The 21,460-nt window shown below is 48.3% G+C and overlaps 1 protein-coding gene across 1 annotated transcript in view; it reads left to right on the forward strand.

Annotated features, from left to right (window-relative positions):
* CACNA1C (calcium voltage-gated channel subunit alpha1 C) overlaps positions 1 to 21,460 on the forward strand; it is a 650,688-nt gene that overhangs the window by 59,790 nt on the left and 569,438 nt on the right. Inside the window, 1 exon segment of the mRNA XM_027592946.2 lies at positions 1,490 to 1,595. Within this exon segment, the coding sequence (XP_027448747.2) occupies positions 1,490 to 1,595 (106 nt within the window).

The following is a 21,460-nucleotide window of genomic DNA, read 5'->3' on the forward strand; positions in this document are numbered from 1 at the left end:
GTAGGTCCGGTTCTGGGCCTGGCCCTGCTCCTTGTCAGCTTGGAACCTGGGAGAGGTGGTTTTGTTTTCTGTATCTGCATGAAGTGTGTTGGTAAATGGACCCTTGTCTATGCCCGTGGGACCGAGGGGGATCCATGACCAGCACACCAGCTAAAGCCATGACTAAGATGCCTTCCAGGTCATTAACACAGGTCAGAGGCCATTCACGGCAGGGGGATGAACACTGGACTCTGTGCTCAGGGAATCTGGGTTCTCGTCTTGATGGGAAGTACCTGCTGTGGGGTCTTGGGAAAGTTTCTCAGGCTCTCTGGGCCTCAGAGGTTTGGACGAGATGATCTCTAAGGTCTCTCTTCCTGCTTCAATTCATTAACTTGGTGAGGAGGTTTCCCTGGGAGAGGAAGTTGGTCCCTTCTTCCAGGGTTTTCCATCCTCTTTCCCTTCCTCATCTTGTCAGGCTCCACGGACGAGGCTGACAAGTTGGCAGTGTTGGGGAACCAGGGGAAGCTGGGGCCCAAAGAGCACAAACTGACCTTCCTCTGAAGCTTCTCCTTTCTGGCCTTTAGTTGTAGGTGCAGAGTAGAAGGACCCTTATCATATTAACTCATATAACATTTTCTCTGGAGAATGTGTTTTGCCTGATATTTTGGTAAAGAAATCTGGGCACAAGAGCCTCACTGAGTGCACTGCTGCTGGTGAGTGAAGCTGGCTTATCCCTCTAGATCCTAGCACACACCAACGCAAGTCAGGAGGTCCTAGAACGTAAACCTTGCCCACCGAAGGCAGGGCCTCCACAGACTGAAGAGGGTTAAGGTATTCCACATGGAGCTGTGCCTTGGAGGAAAGATGGTTGCCCTGCCCTGAAGGCACAGTACACGGGCTGCCATGCTCTTGAGGGTCCAGAGCCTCCAGCCATCGTCAGGTTCTGTGGAAGGTGTCAGGAAATAAAGTAGAAGAAAAAAACAATAACCACTCTAAACTTCAGATTAAAAGATCAAAAGTAAATCTTCAAATTTCAATGAAAAATCTTGACGTCAAGTCTGCCTTAAATCTGTCTCACCTCTCCCGCCCCCAGCTCAAGTCCCCTGGGGGGCAGCGCGGAAACCACGAGAGGAGGAGTGTCTGGGGGACGGTCTGTTCCGACTGGAGCAGGCCCTGCTCTGTAGAGGCAACCCCAAGCACACAGGGGGGAAAATGAAGTCCAATGCAATCTAAATAAATAAAAGAAGAAGAAAAAAAGTTTTTAGAAATCTGTGTTTACTCTGGCACGCGACTGGCCTCCACTGCTTTTGACATATTAGGAAAAAATTTGGCGGGGACCCATTAGAAGCACTTAAAAAGGCATATGTTTCTTTTCAGAATACAAGGGGCTTGGAATGTATTGTTTAAACAAAATTCTTATGAATCTTTGATTCATTTAAAAAATATATATATGTATGTTTGTTTCACTTGTGCTTTCTGTGGCATTGACTTCCTTAACTCCCTTCCTCAGACCATTTGAAATAATTATTTTACTGACTATTTTTGCCAATTGTGTGGCCTTAGCGATCTATATTCCCTTTCCAGAAGATGACTCCAACGCCACCAATTCCAACCTGGTAAGTCCACCATCCCGTCTCTGTCTGCTTCTCCCCCTCGGGGGAGAACCGAGCTTGGATCACATGGATTCAAGGTGGAATGTGGGGAGAAGTGAGATGTGCATTTGACACGAGCAGAGGTGCTGCCGAGCTCAGATCTCAAGTGCTATTGCTCTTTATTCAAATCAGCACCTGTCTTATCACAGCCTGTTTTCAGAAAGAATATTACAGTTAGGTGGTGGTGATTGTGTGTGTGTGTGTGTGTGCGTGTATTTTGAGGGCTATAAAATGTGCTGCTTAAGTTGCAAGTGCAGGTGTTTGCAGGAGCAAGCTTTTATTCTTGGATGATTTTTGTATTTATTTTAAGTGACTGTGTCCCATTGGTAAGGTTTGCTCAGGTGATCTGTAGTATCACTGCACGAGAAACAATTTCTAGGAAGCTTTTAGGAAAGTTTCCTTTTGCAGCCAAGATGCATTATTTAGTTGAAAAGGTTTTCTTTTCTTGGGAAAGGCGGCTTTCCATCTGGATTGTTGGGAAGCCAGTGCTGGCAATTCGGGGTTAGAATTTGTCCATGGAAAAAGCGCGGAGCGTGTTTACTTTTGGCCGAGCGTGAAGTCATTACAGAGGCCGTTGCTCTGTCTGGGCATGGGAGGAAAAGAGCTCTGGAATGCAGTTGGCAAAATCAGGGCAGTCCCGGGTGCCTCTGCCACAGGCCATAGGAAAATCCTGTCTCTCTCCCCCTCCCCCGCAGAGACACCATAACTTTTCATGTGATTCCCACCAACGCCTCTTTCCCCGTCATCAGCACCTTTCTCTAATTAGCGGACTGTCTGATGAGATCGTTCCTCAAAGAAGCAGGAGGGTTACCAAATTCTCCTTTCCCTTATTGCTGGCTGCTGATGGCATCACTGCTGTATTCTTTTGCTTTTTAACCTTTGACATTTTCTTTAGCCCCCTCAGCAACTGAATCTGAGGCGCATTTTAAACTTCTCTGCCATGTTCCCCAGTTGGGACAGTTAGGCCCAGCTCCGTATTGGGTAAGGTGGTGTGGTGCGAGCCAGGCTGCAGCGTCTTGGGGCTCGGCTTGGGCTGCGCGTTGGGGACAGTTTCCAGAGCTGGCCCGGGAGCTCTGAGGGAGGACACGGCCAGAGTCGGCAGGCAGAGCACTCCCTGCAGTCCGCGAGGCCTTCTGAGGCGTGACCTTGTCTCTTCATAGGCAAGAAATCTTTACTGTGTCAGAATAAACACAAGCCAAAGTGTCTCCCAAATGGCCCTTGGAAAAGCAGGAGCATCTTCCGTGGGCTGTCCTTCTCGGTGTATCCACCTCCCTCTCCCAGCATGGGCCTCTTGAAACCCAGGCAGCTTCATACTCCATCTGTAACTTAAAAAAAAAAAAAGGATCTGTGTCTTATTCTGAAGACAGGGAGGCTTTGGTGGGATCTAGGCAAAAGCAGTGGGGAAGGTGGGTAGAGAGTTTGCGTTTAGTCTCTGCCCCAGCCCCTCTGGGCTGAGCTCCCTGGGGGATTAGCAGCAGCACGGGGAGGGGGTGGGGGGTGCTGCACAGAGAGAGGACCCTGGGCTGGCTGCTGTCTGGGTCTGTGAAGCCCGTACTTGGTGGCGGTGGCCTGGCTGGTGGGACCATGAGGGGTTGTGTTGGACTTACTCCGGAACTAGAGTGGAGGTTGCTGGGTGCAGAGACTGCTGGAGGGACAGTGGATTTTTAAAATCCCACTGCAGAGTGATGGAGGTGTTCTGAAGCTGGATGCACAGCTGTATAACTGTACTAAAAGTCACTGAGTCGTATACTTAACAATGGGTGACTTTTATGGTATGTAAATTATACCTCCATAAAGCTGTATTTTTTAAAAAGAATAACACCAGCATGCAAGCCCCGGCCTCACAAGACCTCCCAGTGTGAGTTGCATGTTGCTATTTTCTTTCTTGCAAATGAGGGGGGAGGTTACATAGGTGGAGGGAAAGAGGGGATGGGGACAGCCAGCGAACTTTGTTGTGACATTACAGTAGGAATTTGGGGGGTGCGGAACAGAGTGTGCGAGGTTGAAAAGGGGTTTCTAGTTGCTAGAGCAGTTCTGACTTCTTTCAAGCCACAGCTTGGCCTAAGTGAAGGAAGCGTGTTCATGTTTCCTTTATCCCCAGTCCAAACACACACAGACACTCACCCAGACACACATGTAGACACAGACACACAAACACAGATGCAGATACTCACATAGAAATATACACAAACGCACACGGAGACATGGACACACACAGATACACAGACACACAGACACACAGAGACATGGACACACACAGATACACAGACGCACAGAGACGTGTACACACACAGACACACAGACACACAGAGACGTGGACACACACAGACACACAGACACACAGAGACATGGACACACACAGACACACAGAGACATGGACACACACAGACACACAGACACCCAGAGACGCGTACACACACAGGCACACAGACACACAGAGACATGGACACACACAGACACACAGACACACGTATGTGCACACATAGACATACATACATGGATATACACATGGACACACACAAAGACATAGGCACACTCTTCCCTAATTCTGCTCTATCCCTGAACTTCCTTTAATATATATATAATTTTTAAATTTTAAGTTTGAAATGTTTTTTCAGGAAGAGTCTGCATTTGCCACTTCCGCCAGTTTGTTTTTGCTCTCTCTTCAGCTCCGTGCTGTCTGTGTTCTGTCCCCATCTCTAGAAAGTAAAAGATATGGATCTCAGTTGGCAAACTCAGGAGGGAAGAAATGCAGCTTGTTTTTGCTTTCCTATCACTGAACATCCAGGGCTCTCAGCCCCTTCTCTGGAGTTGTAGCTAAGGACCACTGCATTATGGAGCCAAGGGGACATCCTGCTCTTGGTGTGGTTGATCCACACTGTTGAAGTGGCCTTGTCCCTCCTGGAAGGGCCTTGGTCTTTGATCCACGCAGGCAGTGTGGTCTCTTGTTCCCAGCATGGGGTCTCTTGATCTGCAGCTCTGGACCTCTCCTGGCCATGCTGGGGCTGTGGGAATGGGGACATGGTGAAGATTACACGGGCCCCCTTTCAAGGACATACCCCAGGGTCTCACTCATTTTTGTTTCCTGGCTGATGCTCCCAGGTCCACCATCTTGGGATCTTTGTTTGGGGCAAGGTGGCCCTCCTGTGGTCGTCCAGACTGTCCTCAGTGCCCTGGCTTACATTCCTTGAACTCTGAAGCCATGGTGTGACTCCTGTTCTCTGCCTTCCACTGTGTCATACCTTCCCTGGGACAATGAAGGCCACTGACCTAATGGGAGGGGGCACGGTGGCCAAGGGGTATTAGAAAACCCCTGAAACAACCAACCAAACCAAACCCACATTGGCTTATAGGCCAGGCTATGATTCTGCTCCCTGGATGTAACCAGTATGAGTGTTGTGATTCAGGCCCTCTTCTCCCTGCAGCATCTTACACTGTTAGATGCCCCTCTGCAGAACTCTTTTGCCCCTTGGCTTTGGGACAGAGTTACTATTAAGTCCCCTCCTATCTCTTACCATTTTTTTCCTGCTTCTTCTAGTTTATTCTTGCTTCTATGGGAACTTTGACCAGGTTGCTGTCCTGGGCCTCTTATTTTCTCTTTTTGTGGTCTCCCCTTGGTGAGCTCAGCTACTTCCACAATTTCATGTACCCTTTCTAGGTAAGTTGTTCCTAGACTTATGTACCCAGCTCTGAGCTCTTTTCCTAAGGCCTGGACTATTATTTCCTACATTAGAGAGGCCTGTGGACCAGTGCAGTGACTCCTGAGACCAGCTTGATTGTTACAACCACTTGGATAGCTTCAGTGGAAAGATGCCAATGCGTTGGTAGATCTGATTCAGATTTAGTAGTTTTGGGGCATGGCCTGGGAATATGCATTTGAAAAATTCCTCATGGGCTGGAGTTGGGGGGCTAAGAATCAGTCAGGTTTGGGAACTACTGGCTTTTTGGATAGAGCCAGATTTTGAGTTGGGCTGATGTGGGTTCATGCCTTGGCCTTACCACTTTGTATCTTAATCTGGATTGTCCTGTGGAGTTGTTTCATCTTCCTGAAGCTCCGATCTCTGGCCTGGCGGATGGAAATCACACTCCCTCCCGGGGTTCTGGGGCAGAGCAGGGCTGGCTATGATCAGGAAGCACCCAGTGTGGTCCTGGCCCACAGTGATATGTGCCAGGATGTCTTGCAGACACCTCAAACAGACAAGCCCACATAGGACTCAACTTCTCCCTCCTCACACAACCGGTCTCCAAAAAATAAAGCAAAAGAAACCATGCAGGAACATTGCTTCTGACCTTTGCCTTTAGCCTGGTCGCTGGCTCTGCCGACCTTGATGTTGTACAGAGTCATCTTGAACACCTTCTTCCCTTCATCGTGCTCATCCAAGCAGATTCAGTTACGGCCTCTCTGTTGGCGGTCTATCACATTTAGCTTCCTTTCTATTTCCAGAGTCATTTGTGTAAGCGTTCTGTGCCTTTGCTTCTTTGTCTATAAAATGGGAATATCTACCTTGTAAGTTGCTGTGAGGATTAATGAGACAAGGTGTTGAAGGCTCTTAGAAGAGTGCCATGGGGAGGGACATATCTATAGTCTCACCGAGGCCCTGAGATAGTAGACATGTAACCACTGTTTGTTGAGTGTCAGTGTCATGCCACAACATGGTCCCCCAATCACTTAGTTACCCCTAAATAAAAGCTCGAGAATTCTCCCATTACTTTCATGGCACGGTTCCATCTTTTAAATAAGGAAGTGCTGTTTCAGAGGCCTGCTCTCACAAACAGCAGAGGAAGGACGATGGCGACAGCACTGGTTGTCAGACCTCGGTGGGTAAGAATCATATGGAGAGCTGGTTAGAATGCAGACTCCCAGGCCCTGCCCCTGGAGCCCCTGATTCCGTGTCTGGAGGGGGCCCCTGGAGTCTCATTGTCAGCGGGCTCTCCTGGTGACGGATGCAGGGGACTGGGGCCTGCTCTCTGAGGATGGTGACTCTGAGCTCGTCACTGTAGAGTGGACCCTCCTTCAGCTCACCCTCCCCAGTCTGCCACTGCCTACCCACAGCTCTCTCTGGGCCCCGCCGGCTGCCGAGAGGTTTCCCACTCTGGTGGGCTCAGAACAGACTGTTGAACCAAGCGCGCTTGTGCTGTCACAGAATTAGCAGAGAGTCTTCTTTTCCCACACACTGGCAAACTCACATCTGCGCCTGCTCCTGCAAATGTGCCTTCCTTTGCAAATTTGTCAGCTTCCATACATTCTCCGTCACCCTCTACTTTCTCCTGCCTCCTTAATATAACCCCCATTTATTTTTCTAGCACTTTGCTTTCTCCTCCTTCCAAGAGATGAAAAGTATTCCGGTATAGAATTTTTTCGGAGCGGGGGGCAGGAATCTTTCTCTTATTATTTAAAGAAAAGTCTTTTTTATGCTCCACTGAACATACACTTTTGCACCCAAATCCATCATCTTTGTTATCTTTTCCTCATGTTAGTGAAGCATAATGAAACCGAACTGGCACAAGACACATTTCTCTGTATTATTCACAGTCTTGTTACTGGCAATGCCACCTGCTGTGCAGCACATCATTTATACTATAGCAGCTGTAAGCCTGTCCTGGGGCAGCCTTTACCCAGGAGGTACATCGTATGTAGGGTATCCGTCGAACAACCTCTGGGAGCAGGGTGAACTCACTGTGTGTGGAAAACTCCCAGGTCTCCCAAACTCGGAAGTCCACAAAGACTTGGCTTGGGTTGAAATATTAGGAGAATATGTTTGGCATTTCACCTTGTGCAAAGAACGGCGCTGTGTACTTTCTGAAGCAAGAACCAGGCTCTCGGCAGAGGCAGAGAGGCCAGAAGAGGAGTTGTTTTGGGGCTCAGCTTGCTTGCATCTCTGTCAAGGACTGGGGAGAACTCAGGGGGATGGGTTTGCTGGAAGCTCCTGAGTTACATTAGGAAGAGGGTTGGGATGTCAGATTTTCCCTTTTCCTGCTGTAAAGTTGGGGCAGTGATGAGAGTTGGCATCCTAGGCCGGCTGTGAGGATTAAACAAGTTAACTTACGTACGAGAAATGCTTAGAACAATGCCTGCCACAACAAATGTGTGTTGTCCTTTAGAACCAGAGGCTGAAAGCCGTCCCCTCCATCTGGTTCCTTGGGGTAGGTCAGGATCAATGGCCCTCAGGCTAGCTTTTACTTCGGAAGGGTAAGAGAAGACACCAAAAGGCCCTGTTTCTAGCAACTCCAATGTGGCAAGATTGACACGTGTCCGCACGTGCCTCACCCTCATCGTCTGACTGTACGGGGGAGCAAAGCAGAGATGCATTCATGGGGAGAGATGAGCCCTGAAGGGACAGCCCTGGGTGGCCTGTGGGTGACTCCATCCCCCACCCCCATGGGTGTTTTGTGCCTGGAACGAGCCTGTGTCCATCCCTTCCTAGTCACAGCTCAGGGAGCCAAGGTGTGCCTGAGCACTGTAAAGTTGAGGTTCCCCTCTCCCTAGGCAGGTGGGGCTGAAGACACCCCACAGGGTCCTGTGTTTAGGCCACTACACGTTCTGAGATGAGTCCAAGGCCTGCCCACCAGGCGTGAAGAGACCCACGTCAGAGCTTCTGTGTGAGAGGTGAATAAAAATGCCAGTTTGGGGGCTCCTCATCTCCCTGCAGTGAGCTGTGATTTCTTTTATCATCAAGCTTGTCTAGGAGTGAGAAGTCTTTGTGGGCTTTCATGCACCAACAAAACGTGATTTATTAGTGCTCCCTCACATGTGTCATCCTAATGCACCAGACGCACACACTCGGCAGAAATACTAGGGTTATAAAATACACGCATAGCTAATCGCAGGTAACGAGCCACATAGCTACTGCATCATGTGCGAATCTTCTCTGTGCAGTGTGGTGAGAGGGGGAGCGGGGCTGGGGGGAGGCAGTGGCGCTGAGTCTGTATTTATTTATTTATTTATTTATTTTAAGTAGCAATTTTTATAGAAAGCACATACATACTACAGAATAAAGCATATAGGTGATCATCACTAAATACTTCTTGTGTGAAGTATGTTTGAGGATGTTTGAGGATACCTGGGAGCAGTGATTCTTTTATATTAAATGTTAGCTCCTGTTATTTGTAACATTTCTCCACGTTCAACCAACATATACTTCTTAAGCTATTAATATGCACCTTATTTTTTAAAAATAAGATGCTGGATTAAGGTAAACTTCTGCACAGTATTTATAGACGAGAGAGTTAGCAGGACGCCCTGTTTCACCTGAGCGAGGTCTCCCCTCTGAGGTTCTGACTGATCTGGTCTGAGCGGGACCTGGGTGTAGGTATGTCTGAAAAGCTATTCTGGAGCAGGCGCCGACCTGGGAAGAGAGACCTGAGTGGTCTGGCCTCAGGAGTGTCACTTAACCTTCCTGTTTGTGTCTCTGCTGGCCGGTGGGAATAACCAAACCTGCTTTGTCATAATAATTGCTTTTATTCAGTGACCAGCAGGTGCCAGTGCTTTGCAAACACTCTTCCTAGTTCCCACAGCAATAAATTACAATATCTATTTACTTCTTTCCTTGAGGGTAGAGAATTCATCCGTTTTGTTTGCTGCTCTATCCCCAGGGCCTTGAGCTGTAACTGGTGCATGTCAGGCTCTTGATAAATATTTGAGGAGTGAATGAATGGCCCCTGCCAGGGTGTATCCTTTTATTTCAGGTGAGGACATGGTGTCTCAGAGAAGTAAAGTGACTTGGTGAGTGAGTGGCAGGGTGGTCATTTGAACTCAGGACTGCACGGGACCATCGCTTGGGCTCTTCACTCCGTTCTCTGGAGTGTGTAGGGTTGCCATGAGCATAGAAGGAGGTTGAAAATGTTTCAAAGATTAAACCCTCTGCAGCAGTATTAACAGGTATTTTAAAAAACCAACAAACTTGGTTCTGTTGGGAAATAAATTTGGTAAGCCTGAGGCAACCAAAGTTAATTTATTGTAAGACTCCTTGGAGTCTTTAACATGTTAATAACACTCACTATTTATTTAGTGCTTTGAGTATATTAATGCGTCTAAGCATCATAATAACCCTATAAGATGGATATGGTTATTAATCCCATTTAACAGACGAGGACACCGGAGCTCAGAGAATTGAAGTAATTTGCACTGGGAAACATAGCAAACTGAAGGTACTGCAGTTACCCCCAGTGGTGTGTTCTTAGCCTCATGCTACAGCAGGCTCCCTGTGGGTTAAGGTGCCCCCGGGCTCCCTGGACCTCCCCAAAACGTCCCACCACAAGACAACTTGAAGAATAGTCTTCCTTGGAACACACCATGGTGAATGCTGTGCTCAAGGAACACAGTGGTTTGACACCACACACAGGAGAAAACCCGCAGGGGAAGGGACCGAGCTGGGGGCAGGCTAGGCCATCCTGCAAGGCCAGCACGGCAGGGGAGGCCGGCAAAGCCACCCGGGAGGCCGCCTCAGGGACATGGCATTTCCCAGGGGATGGCAAGCTCCCCGATCAAGTTGTGCTTCCTGTAATCGTCCTAAACCCTTGGGTGCCTGGGGCAATTATTTGACTCAGTGTTTCCTCACTAAATATTTCAGAGGAGAAGGCATTGTCTGCTCTGCATTTGCCAGCGGATGGGGTGAGAGGAGATGATGCTTTGAAGTCTAAGTATGGTGACGCCTCTTGTTTCATTTTTATCCATCTGCATTCATTTTGGGGGGAAAGTGTTCCATATGTATTCACACTCTGGCTAATGGAACCCCTTTCATGTACCAAGCGCCTTTGAATGTAAGTATATTTGAAGAAAGTCTAGAATGTAAAATATAGATCCCTGAATCTTTAAAAAAAGAATTCCCAACATACTCCATGCTTTTTCTGGGACAGCACAACCATTGGAAATGTTCAATATATAAACTCCTGTAATTCCATAAAGCCATGGAGAGAGTGAAGGAAAGGGCAGATGGCCCCCTGAATACCGTGACTGAGAAGGTCTTTGGGCATCATTTTCATACACCATTGCTGTTGGAGTGTCTCCCCCTCCAGGACCGGCCCTTTTAATTTGCTGTTCCCCCTCTCCTGGGAGCATAGACACTAGATCACCAAAGCCACCACGGCTATGTGCACAGTAAGAGTAAATAGATTCTGATTGAGGAGGCTCGTTTATGAATAAGGTACATTAGCTTTAATGTGTGGATTTTAGAAAATTGATTTTGGCTTCTCAGAAGGCTTTTTTCCTCTTTATTCCCTTGTTCTTACTGATTTCTGTATGATCAAAGTTGTTGGATTAGTGCCTTTCAATAAGCAGGGGTAACAACAGCACCATCCACACTCATGTGGCCCACACCCGCAGTGCCGCCGCTGCTCGAGGTATGTTACAGTGTTAACTCACTTAGTCCTCTCAGTAACTCCATGAAACCACTCTTGTTGTTATTATAAACATCTCATTTTTGATCAGGGAAGTGAGGCACAGAGAAATGAACTGACTTGCCCCAGAAGTGCGGCTCCTCAGTCCACGCCCTTAACTGCTGTGCTCTGTGGCTTTTCTAAGGTGTATAGGGAGGGGTATTTTGTCTAGAATATGGTCCTTTAATTACCGGGGCCTCAACTAGCATGCCTGTAACATAAGTGATGATCTGTTTAGGGACGGTGGATGTAGGGAATAAGCCCCTCAGAGGCTGTGTCGTGTCTGTGAGTCTTCGGGGCATGGCTCACAGCCCCTAGTCGGTGCCCTTTGGTGAGTGTGGGGTGGGGGAAGGGGGGGCGCTCATTTGTATCCACTGCTGCCTGAGCAGAAGACTTGGCTTTGAGACCCACATTCTTTCAAGGACCCGTGACTCACATGAGCTGACGTCCTTAACCAAATAGGCCTTCAGGCCTCCTAAATAGATGAGAACCTCTGGTTGGAGTGGGGGGACTTCCTGAGACAAGTCAGCCTGACTTCCTGAGATAAGCTTAAAAACGCGAATGAGCCTTCTTGGGGACGGAGTGACTGGAAGCAGTTCCCAAGAGCCAGAGAGACCCCACATTTGAAGGAGGAGCCTTCTTTGGATCCTGGCCAGCAGAGTCAGGTGTGGGGGATCTCAAGAGCACCCAGCCCCAGGTGCAAGCCACGTGCCTTTCATGGTGGGTGGCTTCATGGGATATGCCCGAGCACTCGGGGCCCCGTGGCCTAGACCGTGGGTAGTGTGATGGCCGTGAGAGAGCCCCGGGCTTGCAGTCACCGTCCTGGGTTCTAGCTCCAGTTCGGCCAACAACTAGTGGTATGGCCTTGTCACTTTATTTCCCTAGCCTTTAGATTTCTTGGCGGTGGAAAAGGTAATAGGTCGTACCTCACACAGTCATAGCAGGGCTCCAATGAGAGGACGCACATAAATGCTCCGGAAAATGCAAAGTGCCATATAGACGTTGCTGCGTTATCACAGTAACGGTTATTAAAACGAGACAGATATATTCGGTCTCTGATATATGTACTCCTTTTTTTCTCCTGGCATGTTCCTCTGTGAACCTTTTCCTTTAGCCTCTTCTCGAGATAACTTAGAGATGCAAAAGAACTAAAAGCCAAGTTCCAAATTTAGTTCCTGACCTTTCCAAGATGGATGGTGAGCGGTGTGGCCATAACCTGCTTGTTGCTAAGAGTGCAGCTGGGCTGCTGGAGCCTGGGAAAGCCAGGCGAGGGGACAGCTGTCCAGTCCTTGACTGGGCCTGGAACCCGTCATGCCCATGCACAGGGAGCCCCTTGCTGGGGAGCTCATGCAGTGCTCATCTTGTTTGTTCCTTGGGGGCTTGTTCAACTTGGGCACGGCTGAGCGTAGGGGACGAGTAGTTCCTCAGCACTGTCCTGCAACTGGTAAAGCCTTCCTCAAGTACAGAGCAGATGAGACGTGAAAACACGGGAGTTTCTCTCTATGTGCTCTAGGACACACGGCAACGTGCCCTGGGAAGGGCTCTCTCTCTGGCGCCTTCGAGTCCTTAGGACCAGGGTCAGACATTGAGAATAAGGAAGGTTGTCCAGAATGGGACCTCGTGAGCTGAGTCATGTCTTGTAGAGACTGGAGCACCCGTGGCCGGGTTTGGAGAACACAGACCTGGGAGTAGCCCGTGCTTGCCAATGGATATGCGGGGGGAGGCAGGCAGCAGGGGTCGGTTAGTATGCTTGAGAGCTGGGCTATGTTCATGGTTCAAAATGCAGTTGAATTTGAATTGTGGCAGTTGGACGGGGGCGGGGAAGGAATACAGGCAGAAGAAGGTTCCAGAGGGAAAAGCACAGGGACATGCATAGTCTTGGTCTGCAGGATGCCACTGGCCCACCTTGCTAGCCTACTTGGTGGTGGAATTCTGAGATGACCCCCAGGGCCTCGCACCCTTGCTCCATTGTGGGGCTGCCTTGTGAAGAGGATAGGATGGCACGCCTGTAATGGGACATGCTATCCCAGACAGTGGCTTTGAGAAAAGGGCGAAAAATGAAAGGACGGAGGTCTGATCTAGTCAGGTGACCCCTCAAAAGTGTTGGGGTCCTTCTTGGTGCAAAAATTCAAAGTACAGGGGGATTCGATGTGTGAGATATTCTCTGTTGCTGGTTTTCAAGAGGAGGGGCCCTGTTTCAAGCATCTGAGCATGACCTCTAGGAGCTGAGAGTGACCTGGGCCGACAGCCAGCAAAGAATGAAACTCTGCCAACAATATGATGGAGCTTGAGAGAGGACTCCCCTGTCATTCACCACCCCGATTTTATCCTGAGCAGACAACCTGGCCCCTCTGTGTCCAACCTACAGCACTGTGAGCTAGCAAATGGGTTTTGTTTCAAGCCACTAAGTTTGTGGTCATTTGTCATATGGCAATAGAAAACCCTCACTTTTTTCCCACGCTCACGCCCCAGCATCGCTGGACTTGCACAGGTCTCTGCCCCTTCGCTGAGGGGCTTCTGCTCACACTGTTGTTTCTGGAAACACTGCTTCCTCCACTTTGCCTGGCTAAATGCGACTGCTCTTGGGTGTCTCAGCACAGATACTGCTCCCCGGAAGCCTTCCCTGACCCCTGAAAGCAACTTTATGTATTTGTTCCTTTGGTTGACTATTATGTATCCTCAGGCTCAGATTAGAAGTCACTTCTTGCGGGGAGCTTCCTCTCCCCATTTTCTAGATACAGTAGCCCCCCTTGTGTGTCGTGGAAATCGCTTTCCGCGGTTTCAGTTACCTGTGGTCACCTGAGGTCAGAATCAGATGATCAGATGATCCTCCTGACGTAGCATCCGAAGGGCAGTAGTCGCCTCGCACTGTATGGCAATGCCTGCATCATCCACCTCCCTGCATGTCACCACCCAGGCATTTTATCATCTCAGGTCATCACTTTGAGGGAGAGAGAGCACACTCCCATAACTTATTATGGTATATTGTTATAATTGTTCCATTTTATTATTAGTTATTGTTGTTAATCTCTTATATGCCTCATTTGTAAATTAAACTTGATCATGGGGATATCTGTACGTCTAGGTAAAAACATAGTACATGTAGGGTTTGGTGCCAGCCAAACTTTCAGGCACCCACTGGGGGTCTTGGGACCCATCCCTGCAGATGAGGGGGGATGACAACATCTCTTATCTAAGCACTGTTGCTCTCCTGTGTATTTGTATGTGGATCTCACGGTGTTCAGTGTGTAGGGCTGCTGTAACAAATTACCACAAATTTGGTGGCTTAAAACAACTTTTTTTCCTCTCACACAGTTCAGGAGGCCAGAAGCCCATAATCAGGGTGTCAGCAGCATGGGCTCCCTCTGGGCATTCGGAGGGAGACTCTGTTAGTGTGCCTCTGTCCTAGCTCCTGGTATCGCTCCTAATTCTTGCTGTTTGTTGGCTTCTAGACATCTCAGTCTCTGTCTCCACCTTCCCCTGGCCTTCTCCTCTGGGTATCTGTCTCTCTATGTCCAGATTTCCCTCCTTTTAGAGGGGCACCAGTCATTGGATTAGGGTCCCCCACCAATCCAGTGTAACCTTGTCTTAACTTGATTCTGTCTGCAAAGACTATTTCCAAATAGAGTCATGTTCACAGGTACCAGGGGACACAGTTCAGCCCACAACACTCACTCACAGTAGGCTGTGCATAAGCAGGGATCATGTCTGTACGGTCCTAGCATGGTGCCTGAATACCATAGGAGCTTTATGTGTATCCGCTGAGTACCTGGCTAGTCTGTTAAAGGCATTGCTTCGCAGGGAAGGGTGTGCCTCAGTGTGGGTGTGGGTGCTCTCTGTCTGACAGACGGCAGCTTGGGTGACAGAGGAGGTGCCTTCTACCTCAAGAGTCTGAGATCTTAGCTCAGTCCTACAGCTCAAGACCTGCTCCTCCCCTCCCTCTCTTGCCTCCTGGGCCTACTGGTCTTAGGTGTGTGACCCCAGGGAAGGGAAAATGTGGTCAGAATTGGAGGCCCGCAGGTAGGGCAGCCCTGCAGGTTACTGCAGGCCCAGACCTGATGCCTCCTTCGTGCCTCCTGGTTCCAGGGAATGGGAAGGAGGAGGCCTCCCATGGGGCCACAGGGAGGAGCCCTGGCTTCCCCTCTAGTTCCCTATGCACCATGACTGACCAGGGAAGTCCTGGGCCGGCCCTCCTTCTCTTCTGGGCACTCAGGGCCACGTGAAGCAGGTTTGGCAGCCCTGAACAGCAACTTACCTTTGCCAGGTTCAGTCCAAACAGGGGAAGAAGCTCGTGGTAGACACACGGCAACTCAATCAGCTTGTTCCACACCCTTCAAAGTGGTGTCCCTCCCTCTCTGCTTTTGTGGCAGTGTCTCATTGTCTTTCTGGCAGAAAACCCATTCTGTAGATGGAGAATCTCTGTCCTGGGACAGGGACAGGCCCCAGGTCACTCTGGGACCAGTCATGGAAGATGGATGATTTGTGGAATGATCCCAGAAAGCCCCAGCAAGTGGATCCATTCACGGCCACCAGAAATGTCTTTGGGATTGTAGACGAGGGGCTCCCAGCACTCTTGATCTGGACTTTACTGCAAGGACCATTCTTGAGACATAGAATACAGTCAATGAGTATTTGCTGTATAAATAACTGGGTGAATATGTGAATGAGAGCATTTGCTTGGGGAAGGGGGTGCTGGAGAGGTGGAGTGGGACTGAAACAACACCAAACTGGTATTCCAGACCTTCCTCTGCTCCTCGCTACCTCCTCGTTAACCTCGCTTTGGCAAGTGTCTTTGCCTCTCTGACCTCTGCTCGTTCACTTTTCATCATTCAGGAGAAGATTAGATTAGGTCCTTTTGCACATCTGGGGTCTTTGCCTGGTTGCTAGACTATTTGACTGGGTATCAGTACAGTCATTCACACATCCATTCAATGAATGTGTTGAGTGTCTGCCATGTACCAGCTAGGTGCTAGAAATACAAAAAAGTACAGACAGACAAGGTCTCTGCCCTCCAGGAGCTTATGTTCTGTGGTGCCAGTCAGTAAAAAAAAACAAGGCAACTTAATAAACAAGATAATTTCACAGCATTATCAGTACCATGGAGAAGAAAGTAGAAGAGGTTCTGGAGGCAGAGAGTGTTGGAGTGGGTGATGGGCAGGGAAGGTCTCTGTGAGGAGGATCAGAGAGGGTGCCCGAGCTGCAAGGGGGTGATGGATGGACGGGGCACTGCCGGCCTGTGGGCAGAGCCTGCAGATGGACCCGGTGCAGGTCAAAGACTCACAGGTGTGATCTGGAGCCCAGGGAGGCAGGTGGGGAGGGGTGCCTGATGAGTCGGAGAGACGGGAGGGAGCTGCATCACCTAGGCCATGCTGAGGCGTTTGTTCTAAGTGTGGGCTTGGCAGGTCCTGTTCGCTTGCAAAGGCCTGCAAAGGAGCAGGAAGCATCCAGAAGGGTGTTAGGAGGTCAACAGAGATAGGGAAGGGTTTCTGCATTGCCTTTGACTTTCTAGGAGGGATGTGTATGTTGCCAGTGGGCCTGTGTAGATCTCAGCAAGAGAAGGGAAGGCGGGAGTCACAGAAACATGTCAACAGCTCCTGTCAGAATGCATCAGGGACATGGAGGCAGTTTTCCTGACCATTCTGTACACTGTGGCCTCAGTGATCCAGCCTTCAGTAACCTGGCAACTTCTCTACATCCTGATTTACCAGGGGAACCCTTCTGACCATCCCGTAGGAAAGTGTACAAACTCCTTTGCCCTATGGTGGCTGGAGGCGATTTGGAGCCTCCCTGGGGCATCTGGCTTTGTGGCCTTTTGCTGTCAGAGAAGGGGAGTGTGGAGACAGTGCTCTGGATGGTTCAGTTTCTTTCTGTAGATTCCATCCCTCCGCAAGGCGGGTGAGGGCATCCTTTTCCTTTGGTGGCAGCTCCTGGGCAGAAGTCAGCCTTGTGTGAGTACTAATAATCTAGTCCACATGAGATGAACTTGACTAGAAGCCTGTCTCAGTCTTTGGAGGCATAATGTTAGAGGGGCATCTGCTCCTTTACATTATTTGGGGAGTGCTGCCAGGCTGGCACGAAACTCAGGTACAGGGGAGAGAGCCCTGAGCTGGGTGGTACCCACCCTGGTCCTGGCACAACCACCACCTGGCTGTGTGCCCTCAGAGGTGACACCTGGTGTTCATAAGCACTTCTGATGCCCCAGCTCTGGGCCTTATGTGCGTCATGTCAGTCAGCCCTCCAGCAGCCATAGGAGGTGGAGGTACTGTTATCCCCTGTGACAGAGAAGCAAACAGGCTGGAAGAGTGGATGACTCACCTGGGTGATTGCACCTGGACAGTAAGAACCCGGAGTCCATGTTCTTGGACTCTCCCCTGCAGCTTGGGCAAGTGGCCTCCACTGGCTGAGCCTCATCTGTAAGGTGGGGGTGTGAGATGATCTCTAAAGTCCCTTGCAGTCTAATGTCATATGAATTCCTTCCATGAACCCCAACAAAATACAAGCCATTGGCAGTGCCAAAGTCTGCATTCCAAAGAGAGGAAACCAGGCATGATCGGCACACAAAAATAATTTTTAGGAATTAATCACAAAGAGGGCAAATCAATAAAAGACTTCTTCGTATTCCCCCTTGCTCCATCTCAAATTATATATTTGAGGGGAACTTTAAAAAACTTTGTTGAAAGACTCTTAATATGGGATTTCCTGGCTCTTGTTGGATTGTGGGAGGGTGATACTTGTCCTAAGTTTTTATGCTACAGGCTTATGCTAGAGGTGACCCTTGTTGTAAGTTTTGCTCTGACTATCCTGCCCACGTCCACCCCAACAGCCAGTGGGACATGCTATCTATATGCTGTTAACTGTGTCTTTAGTTTACTTTAAAGTTGCCCAAAGCCATTTGACTATAAATTTAAAATCACTGGTATTAGCAGTGTTTAGAGAAAACAGGCATGGTAGGCAAGTGAGCTGGTTCATCCAAACAGCTGTTGTTTGAGGTCGGCCCTGTGTGGACATGCAAGAGGCATGAGCATTCCTACAGAAGCATTGAGAATGCAGAACTAAGACATACGGAACCATTAAGGGCTAATCTGGAAGATCCTCATATGATTCTGATATTCTAATATGATTAGTAGAAGGCCCAAAAGGATATGATTAGTGTGAACCAGAGTGGTAGAAAGGGTCTCACCAGAAGTGGGGCTTGAGTGACACCTGGACGGCTGTGGAGGACTTGGCTAGACCAGTGGTAGCAGTGGAGGAGTCCCAGGTAAGAAAAATAAGAGATACAATTGCATGCAACAGGTACAATTTTTACATATAAACACGGAGTTCTCAGGGTTCAGTCTAAGAACATTTTTGGGGTGATCTGCATTCATTCATCAACTAATACATACTGAGCACCTACTATATATAAGACACAGCAATCATTAAGACACAAAGTTCCTGCCCTCATGGGGCATCATACTACCTAAGGGAGACAGGTACCTACCCAGCATCTAATTAAACAACTATTCAGTTATAACTGGCCTCGAAAATATTTATGTTTATGTTTGGGTGTGACTCTGTTTGCTTTAAATTAATATTTGCTTAAGCTATGGAAAAAACAAAACCTGAGTTAATGGTCACTTGATTGCATGGAAGGGATGGCTGTCTTGTAAAGATGACGTTTCTCCTAAGTTGTGATTAAAACAATGTTTTACGGTGGAATTTTGGAATTGTGAAATTTTCATTCTGTTAGGGCGGCCCCTGGGTCATAGAACTTGCGGCTTGTGGCGTTGAAGGGATGAAGAGTGAGGGGGAAATCTCAATCTCTGTTGGGGACTAGATTGTGACTACTTGGACTGAAGTCCACCCGAGGTACAAAGTCTTAAGGTGTCCTAAGTTACAAGGAGCAGATTCCAGAAAGAAAGAAAACACCCCAGGAGGAAGCAACAGAGCCACATCAGAGACTGGAGGGCAGCACTATGAGATTATTCAACAGGAAACTCAATTCGCATGCAAAAAAAGTTTCTGCATTGGAGGGTTGTTTTAACTGTGGGAAGATGTCTGACCCTCTCAGTGCCACTTGCTGTCATTTCTTACATATCAGGACGATTTGAAATTCTGGGTTGCCAAAGTCATTTTTTTCTCCCTGTAGCCAGCCATTTCTAGTAAAACTTGTGGATTTTCTGTTAAAAAAAAAAAAAGTGGGGCTCTTGGGTGGTTCAGTTGTTAAGCATCTGCCTTTGGCTCAGGTCATGATCTCAAGATCCTGGGTTCGAGTCCCACATTAGTCTCCCTGCTCAGCGGGGAGTCTGCTTCTCCCTCTGCCTCTCCCCTCCACACACTGCTCCTATGTGCTCTCACTCTCTCAAATAAATAAATAAAAATCTTAAAAAAAATACACACCTATCATTTCACCCTTTTGGAGTCAGGAGGATTTCCTGCCTGAATAATTTTTTTTTCTTTTCTTTTCCAATGTAGTATTCTTAGGTTTGGCCTTTTGGAACTAAATAATATAAGACTCTTTGTTTACTCCGTGGGCCTGTGCTTAAGTTGGAGCTGTTTTATCTCAGACATTTGTAATTCTATAAATTGAAATCAGCTTTTCTTAAACTTGTGGATTTTTTAGATTTGAAATCTTCTCTTGGTTATATTTACAGTGACAATGCACTTGTAGGTTTATTCATTTGTTTTGCTTGTTGATTTATTTCTTCGTCCTTCACTCATTCAGCTGCCATTTATAAACTTGCTTACTATGCCCCACGCCTGGACAAGGGACAGTCAATTATAGAAAACGTTGTGGGGAAACACTAAATTAATCTCTATTATGGTAAATGTCAAGTCTTTCCAAGTGTGGGGTTTGGTGGAAGGTGTGGATTTTCCTGGCGTTAGTCTTTCTGATCGTTGGCTGGAGCCTAGCGTTTTGAGTGTCTGGAAGGACCCTGCAACAGAGAGGGAAATGCTGACTGACCTGGACTAGAATGCTAGCCTGGCTGTCTGCCCTTGGGCAAGTTGCTTAACCTTTCTGAGCCTCAGTTTCCATCTGTTGCTTAGCGCTAATTATACCTATTTAACTCACAGGCTTTCTGTGAGGAGCATTACCTCATTAGAGATAATGTTTCTAAAAGCTCTTTGAAAATTGTGCAGCGTTATTGAAATGGAAAATATTGTTATTTTTATTATTGAGTGCCTACTAACTCCACACCAGGGGTGGTGACAAAAGAGAGAGGGCATTATTGTCACCATTCTGCCCTGTCACTGTGCTGGGTATTGTAGGCGTGTTTTGGATTGCAGGGGTAGGGCAGTTGCAAGCAACCGCTGGAGTAGGGTTCCCGCCCTGGGGGAGCTGAGGCTCAGACTTGGGTGATAAGAACCAATTAGAAAATCATGGCATAGTTGTTAAGAAAAGGCAGAGAGGGCTTGAGGATCTCTCCGGGTCTTGCTCCAAAATTCTAGTCGTACTCAGGAAAGGCTTCGCTGGGGAGGTGGTTCTCGACTTGGCTGTCATTAGCATCAGAGTCAGAATCACCTTCTTACATTGTTAATAAAGTCAATATTTGTTGAGTCGCAGTACGTAGCAGGGGATACGCAGTTTGGTTGGGGAGTCAGGATGCTCGCATAAAAAAATATGGGGCCCCAATGAGGGAGATGCCAAGTGCGGCAGGAGGCCAGAGGAGAGGGCAGCCCCAGGTTTGAGGTCGTTGGGAAAGGCGACTGAGCAGCAGTGGCTCCTGACCTTAAAGGAAGGGCAGGATTTAGACAAAAGCAGAACCATCTGGAAGGACATTCCATGTTTCTGCTTATTTGATAGTATTTAATTATCTGTTTTCCCATTGAGCTTGAAGAGATTGCTTTCCACTCTCAATACCTGATTTTGTTCACCTGCTGGAAGGGGAGAGCATCATAAAACCCAACACATGTAGCCCTCTGCACCATTTCCTCTCTTCTCTGTGGAAGGGGTTTTGTGTGATTTGCCTGTGACTTTTCAGGCCCTGAGTCATTCAAGATAAATGTCTGAGGTTAAGAACACTCAAGTAGGACTAGGTGTCCCGGAAGGAGGACAGGGGGAGGGAGGCCAGGAACAGAGAGGGAAAAGGGCAGCCTGAGTCCATCCAGTTGTGGGCAAATGAGAGAGAGAGAGAGAGAGAGAGGACAGACAACCCCCCAGTAAGAACGCTTCAGTCCCTCAAATGATCAAAGCAAATTCATTTCACTGTAAGCATGTCTCCGTCCCTTGCTCAGTTCTTATCCCCATCTTTATATCTATAAAATCCAGGGCTTTAAGGATGAGGCACGGCATCAAGGGAAATGAAAACAAATCACTGATATGGGGCGGCAACCCCCAAAATGTTGAGATTCACTTATCTAGTGTTTCAGAAGCTTCAAAGGAATCGAAGCTTTAAATTTCAAGAAATGGGGTCAACCAGAGAGAAGGAAAGTTAGAAACAGTGTACTGCAGGAGTTGAAGATGGAGGTAAATT

Source organism: Zalophus californianus, chromosome 9 (genome assembly GCF_009762305.2).
Source record: "Zalophus californianus isolate mZalCal1 chromosome 9, mZalCal1.pri.v2, whole genome shotgun sequence".
Classification (NCBI taxonomy): Eukaryota; Metazoa; Chordata; class Mammalia; order Carnivora; family Otariidae; genus Zalophus; species Zalophus californianus.